This window comes from Elephantulus edwardii, unplaced genomic scaffold, assembly GCF_000299155.1.
Source record: "Elephantulus edwardii isolate Elephantulus edwardi_28Jun2011 unplaced genomic scaffold, EleEdw1.0 scaffold00039, whole genome shotgun sequence".
NCBI classification, from domain to species: Eukaryota; Metazoa; Chordata; class Mammalia; order Macroscelidea; family Macroscelididae; genus Elephantulus; species Elephantulus edwardii.
Genome location: NW_006399789.1, coordinates 15,898,226 through 15,904,873, shown reverse-complemented (window position 1 = coordinate 15,904,873; position 6,648 = coordinate 15,898,226). Strand labels below are relative to the sequence as shown.

The 6,648-nt window shown below is 37.3% G+C and overlaps 1 protein-coding gene across 1 annotated transcript in view; it reads right to left on the bottom strand.

The window, feature by feature from the left end:
• The window catches only part of EPB41L2 (erythrocyte membrane protein band 4.1-like 2), a 135,410-nt gene extending 129,599 nt beyond the window's left edge, over window positions 1–5,811 (bottom strand). The window contains exons 1-2 of the mRNA XM_006885028.1: window positions 5,341–5,811; window positions 4,050–4,265 (exon numbers count right to left, since the gene is read on the bottom strand). Of these exons, the coding sequence (XP_006885090.1) occupies window positions 4,050–4,265; window positions 5,341–5,811 (687 nt within the window). The remainder of the gene's footprint in view (window positions 1–4,049; window positions 4,266–5,340) is intronic.
• Window positions 5,812–6,648: the final 837 nt, after the last annotated feature.

The following is a 6,648-nucleotide window of genomic DNA, read 5'->3' as shown; positions in this document are numbered from 1 at the left end:
AGGGACAGCGCAGGAGGGGAAGACCCTCTATGAGATGGATTGATTCGGTGACTGGGGTAATCGGGATGGGTGTGTCAGAGGCAGTGCAGATGGCGCAGGACAGAGCAGGGTTTAGGGCTGTTGTGCATAGGGTCGTTATGAGTCGCAAACAACTCGACAGCACATAACAACAATACAACAGCACTTAAAACTTTCCTGAACCTCATCTTGTCCTATAAGGTCCCAACAAACCAGGCCGTTCTGGCCCTCCACAACATCCAGCAAAGGCCATGCATGAGGGGCTCCACTCTCCCCTTCTGTCTTAGGTGACCTAAATGAAGACAACTATGCCTTCTGCATAATAAAAACAACTCTAAATGCCCCCAATTGGTTTTTATTTCTTTTTCATTTCCATGTTGCATTCACCTTCCTTGAATTCATGTAAGTTCATCAACAGGCAGGGTTCCACAGGATTGGCTTCCGCAAGAGTTCTCAGACACTGATTTCCTGTACACGGCCACAGAGCCACAGATAAGCAATATCAGCACATATTATCCCATGTGCCTAAAATCAGCAGGAGAATCAGGAAACATGAGGGTGCTCAGACCAAGTGACTGGGCTCTGCTCCTAAAGAGGAAATAGCAGGTCTGATGAGTAACAGACCCACACTAATGGAAACAATCAAGACATCAGGAAAAGAAACATGAATAAAAATAGAAATTAATTAAGAGGAACGTAAGTTATAGCTTCCACACATGTTATAATATCTATGATGATACTGTTGAATTATGGTCTATCGTTAAATAAAAAAAAAGTTGTGTAGACTGCTGGTATATGAAATTTGCAACAGAATATCACAGTTCTTAAAAACAAAATCAAAAGCCTGGGCCAACTGTAAAAGTTATCAGAAACAATTAACATTAGTGCAACTAAAATTATTATACCACCCCCTTACTGCTGAATTTGACTGGAAAGTTAAAAAAAAAAAAAACAAGAAAGAAACCTAAATTCCAAAAAAAGTAAAACTCCTTGCCACCAAATTGCAAACAACTCCTAGTTGACTCTCGCAGGTTTTCAGGAGGCAGTAAATCACAAGGAAGGAGACTGCTCATCTTTCTCTCTGGAGCAGCTAGTAGAGCCATGGAGAAGTGCCACCTTTCAGTTAGCAGCATGACTTCACAGACTACAGCAAAGGAGCATCCTTTTAGATTGTATTGAGCCAAGTGTATCTATAAATTGCTAATGATTACAATCTGAGTACTTCTGAAGTCCATTCAAATTCCTTTTAACTTTTTATTCAAGGAGGGGAAGGGATACATTCTACTAGTAAATTCCCTGTCTGCTCTTCTCAGTTTATTCTTATAAAAGCGTATCAAATAATTATTAATAAAAAGTCAAATCTGTAACAACCTATCAAAGCGAGTTCATATAATAAATACATCACTATACTTCTCGAGCACTGACTTAAAGAAACAACTAAAATAATATATTTTTCCATCCAATTAAAAAAATCAACTATTACATTTACCTTTTTTGCTTTCAACTTCAGAGAGCAAACTAAAGTTGATTCCCCAATGAGTAGTGGACAGAGTGACAAGGTACACTGATAATAAATTACTTATTTGGTTAACATTTCAATATGAGATTTGACACCTAATAACAAGCGATAACAAGATATGAAAAGCAGAGTGCCCATATAGTGATTTTTATTATATTGTATTGAGCCAGATAAATCTGCAAATCAGTTCAGGATGTTTCCTAAAGCAACAGCTATAATTTGGAGAAAAGGAGAATTTAGACAAAACAAAATACAATAATAAAAACTTACTTTTTGAAAAGAATCATCCATCCATCCATATACTACAGCCAATCCAAACGAAGCACAATATGACATGTAAGACAATGCACTTTGTGCTCCGGTCAAAATCCCCAAACCTACATCGTAACTTCCACAGAATTCAGGAATTTGTACATTGTGCAGGATCCTCAATGAAAAAGCTATGTGACTGAAGTAAAGCTTATTTGGACAATTGAGTATTATAGCATTTTACTCTTGTCCTTTTCTTTGAAGAATTCAAATACTAGACTATTATAACTCAAATATTTTCATATTAAAAACACAAAGATAAATGCAACTATCAAGAATTCAAAATAACTTCTCTTGGCAGCATAAATTTCTTGCATATAATAATCAAATACATAATTAACTATTGTTCAATTGGGAGCAAGGATAGTTCAGTGGCAGAAACAAGAGTCTTCCATGTGGGAGAAGCTCAAGTTCAATTCCTGGCTAATACATCAATACCAGCCATTATCCATCTGTCAGTAGTTTGGGTATTGCTATCATGCTCAATAGCTTTTGGCGGAGCTTCCAAACGAAAACAGACTAGAAAGAAAGGCCTAATGATGACTTTTTTACAAAATCAGCCAATGAAAATCTCATGATAGGGATCAAAATGGTCCATCTGGTTGTGCATGGGGACCCAATGAGTGGGGCGACTACTCAGGCAGTCAACAACACTGTTCAATTATGTAGATACAAAGGTGACTTTACTAAGCTGTATACTTACATGATGTTCAAGTTTAACCCCTGCATATAATAAGAATGTAAGACAGTAAGAAAAAGATTTGCAAAATTGAATGTAGATGACCAAAGACTAGACTACTGTTTAGAGAAAATATTAAAAAAGAGTAAATAAGGTTCAAGTGTGAAAGATAAAATATGTTTCTAAGTGGTCAAGTTCATAAATTCTATAGACGAACTACTGTTGTTGTTGTTGTTATTGTTATTAGGTGCTAACGAGTTGATTATGACTCATAGTGACCCCATGAACGAAAGATCTGAAACTTGACCTATCCAATACCAACTTCATGATCTCTGTTATGCTCAAGTTCACTGTGGTGAACTATCTCATCCATCCATCTCATTGAGCTGGAATTCTGGCTCAACTAATTACAATGAAACTTTGGGCAAGATACTCAACATCTCCACACTCTACAGCTGCCACGAAAGCACTGGGAATACAACAAGAATAAGCTACCTCATAAGGATTCTTGTATTAAATGAGAGAGATCATTCAAAGTTTTTCACAATGTTTTCATTAAGCACACAAATAAGGAAGTCATTGCTGTCCAATCACCACCAACTCACACCTGACCCTCCTGCCAGTTTTCAGAAGGCTGTAAATCATAAAGGAGACTCCCCGTCTTCCTTCTGAGCAGCAGCTGGTGGATCTGGATTGCCAGACAGGCGCCACCTCCCACAGACTACATCACCAGAACCCCTTCCATTAAACACTAGATATCATTCTAAGACAAAGCAAAACCTACTGTTGTAGAGTTGCTTCTGATTCATAGAAACCATACAGAGTAGAGCTCCTCCAAAGGGTTTCAAAGACTGTAAGTAACTCTTTATGAGATCAAGATGCTACATCTATCTTCCAAAGGAGTGGCTGGTGGGTTTGAAGTACAGTTGCACCCTTCAGTTTATTGAGTTTAACTACTGTACCATCCCGACTTTTCAGTTATTCTTATAGGCTGTGTAAGGCATTTCAGCTGTGAAGTAATAAAGCCTCTGACACAAAGTTAAGTTGCTGAGAGTTCTTTTTAAAATGATAATTAGTTCCTGTCAGCAACAATGGTAAATGAAGTACATATTTTACAAATCATGGGTATAACTGAACAAAATTAAAAAGATAAATCACTTAGGTTTAAATTTGCTCACCAAATTTCACCATTCTTACATGTTAACTTTTTTTTTTCCTCCTGTAAAACACCTTATGGGCAAAAGTTAACCTTCAAAATGCTTAATGCTCATTTAGAAGACAAGCAGTACATCTTTTAACCTGAGCCAACTGGCAGGGAATCAATTCTCCTTATCCCTAAGCATCAGGAAATAATTCTTTGCAATAGAAATTTCCTTCTTTTGTGCATTTTTTCAAATGCCAAAAAAATGGAAAAAACTAGGTAAAACACAGAAATCTATTCACTGTGTCACGCCAAAAGGGAAAACCGCTTAGACTCTGCCTTTCATTCCCGCCATCATTCCTCCTCTCAGCTCCCAGCCTCACCTCCAGGTCACAGCTGTACTCAGTGCCATCCAGGAGGATCACTTTACACTGGACAGTTTTGGTCTTCTTAGTAGCTTTTTGAGATTCCTTCTCTGCTTTCAGTTCATTGGTCTGGACTTCCTTTGTCTCCCTTTTTGCTGCTTCTCCTTCTGGTTTTTCTTCCTGAATTTCTTTCTCCTTCTCTTCTTCTCTCTTCTTATTTTCATCTTCAACAGGCTATTAGGAAAAGCATTAAGTTCATAACAATAATAACCAAATAGCCAAAGACAACAACTTATTAAAAAGATCTTCAATAAGAAATGTGATCGTTATTATAACCACTTTAAGACTAAAACTTCAACATTTTGCTAGAAAAAGAGTCCTGAAAGGAGTATGTCAGAAACTCATTTTCTCATTTTGTGAATTTGGTCATTTTGACATTAAATGACTGAAATAAACTACATCCTGGTAATGACACACTAAGTATTTAAAATAACAAAATGTGTAACTCAAATCACAAACTATGGCAAAACCTAGACTTCTTTAGGCAATTAAAATGCATACACAAGCACACCAATTTATTCCTTACTACTCAATGAATTCAATAAATCAAAGAGATAAATGGGCATTTTGTTTAAAAGAAGAATTCTAGAAGTATCTATTTGACTCTATAAGGAATAAATATAAACTCTAGTATTTACATATATACTGTGTGTACATTTATGTATATAGTACAGTTTTTATCTCCTCCATCTTTGGCCGATACTAAATTATATGACTTTTGCTTCCATTGTTTTCATTTATAGCTGCTGCTGTTGTTAGGTGCTGTCAAGAAGAACTCATAGCAACCATTTGAACCCTGTTCTATCCTGTGCCATCCTCCCACTTTCTAACACACAAGTGCCCATTGAGCAGTCACCACGTCAATCCACCTGATTGAGGGTCTCCCTCTCCTTCTCTGACCTTCCACCTTTCCTAGCGTCATCTCCCTCTTTAAGAAGAGCCCCTTCTAGCAACATGCCCAAAGTAGGTGAGGCAAAGCCTCATCATTCTTGCCTCCAAAGAGCACTCTGGCTGCACCCTCTCCAGATATAGGTTTCTTTCATTACCTTATAAATTAAAAAGAGAAAAGGAGAAAAAGACAGAGAAACAGGAGGATTAATAGATCGATCTAAGCTTTACATCCAGATATATTAAGTCAGCAATATTTCCATTTAAAAATTCTGGAAATAATTTAAATCAAACAAATCCATTTGTTTGTGTTGTTATGCCACTGTGTTTTCATTTCCAGATAATCACATCCCGAGCATACCTGTGCCTCCCCAACACACACTGAAGCTTTTTCTTCCTTGACTTCAACCTTCATTTCCTGTTGTTTTCTCTGAGCTGTGTCTTCAGCATCACCCTTCGCCTGCCGCTCTTCTTCTGGAAGAGATTCCCCTTTAATCATGGCCTGTTCTTCCACAACAGCCTGGCCAGGCTCTTTTTTGTCTCCTCCATCTTTGGCTAATACTAAATTATATGATTTTTGCTTCTTAAGCCACGGGGGTATGAATCGAGAAATGCCCCTACTCTCCGATGGATCCTTCTCTCTCTTCTGGCGGCGAGGACTACTTTGGCTTTCAGCTGGAGGAGGTGGCTGGGAACCTTTTTCTTCCTCCAGCTCAGAAGACTGATTCTGCTGATTTTCTGCCACTTCTTTAGGTTTTTCCTTGGTCGCATCTGCTCCTAACTGGTCAGATTCCTTTTTCACTTCAGATGAAGAGCCTACTTCAGTAGTCATGATCACAACTTAATTCTGTAAAGAAAACAAAACCACAAAACATATTATAAACATTCAACTTTAATTCTAAGAAGTTTCATAAGCATGATAAAACCTAGAAAGGTACTCTTAAGTTTTAGAATTTTCTATCCTAACTAATCACAGGGCCAAAACTAGCATCACAATAGGATGAATTCTAATTCTATACAGGTAAAACTTCAAGTCACTAAGGACCACACAAAGGATAACTTTTGCTTCCATTAATGATAAAATAAAAATAATCCGATAGAAAATAATAAATAGAAAATAATCCAATTTTGTTAAGGACTATAATTTTTATTTCAGTCCCCTATTCAGTAATAAAAAAGTAACGTGTACATTTTAAAACTAAAATGTACAAATAATGTTGTTGTTGTTGTTATGTGCCGTCGAGTCGCTTGCGACTCATAGCGACCCCTAAATTCTGCTCTGTCCTGTGCCAATCACACGGTCTCCGACACATCCATCCCAATTACCCCAAGTCACTGAATCAATCCACCTCATAGAGGGCCTTCTCCTCCTGTGCTGTCCCTCCACCCTCCCAAGCATGATGTCCCTCTCCAAGGACCAGTCCCTCCTTACAAATAATGTTACGTTTTGAAAAACAAAGTCTTAAACAGTAGGCTGCTTGATAACAAGAAAATTAACTCTAGAGGAAAACATGGTATTCTTTGTTCTAACATTAAATCCTGCAATTCACCATCATGATTCTAATGTTAAAGTTAAGCTTTTGAGAAAGAGATTTAAACTAGAATCAAAAGTTCATTCAGCTCTACCTTAAATTTTTTTCAATCTATGTGACAAGAAACGTAACTGAAA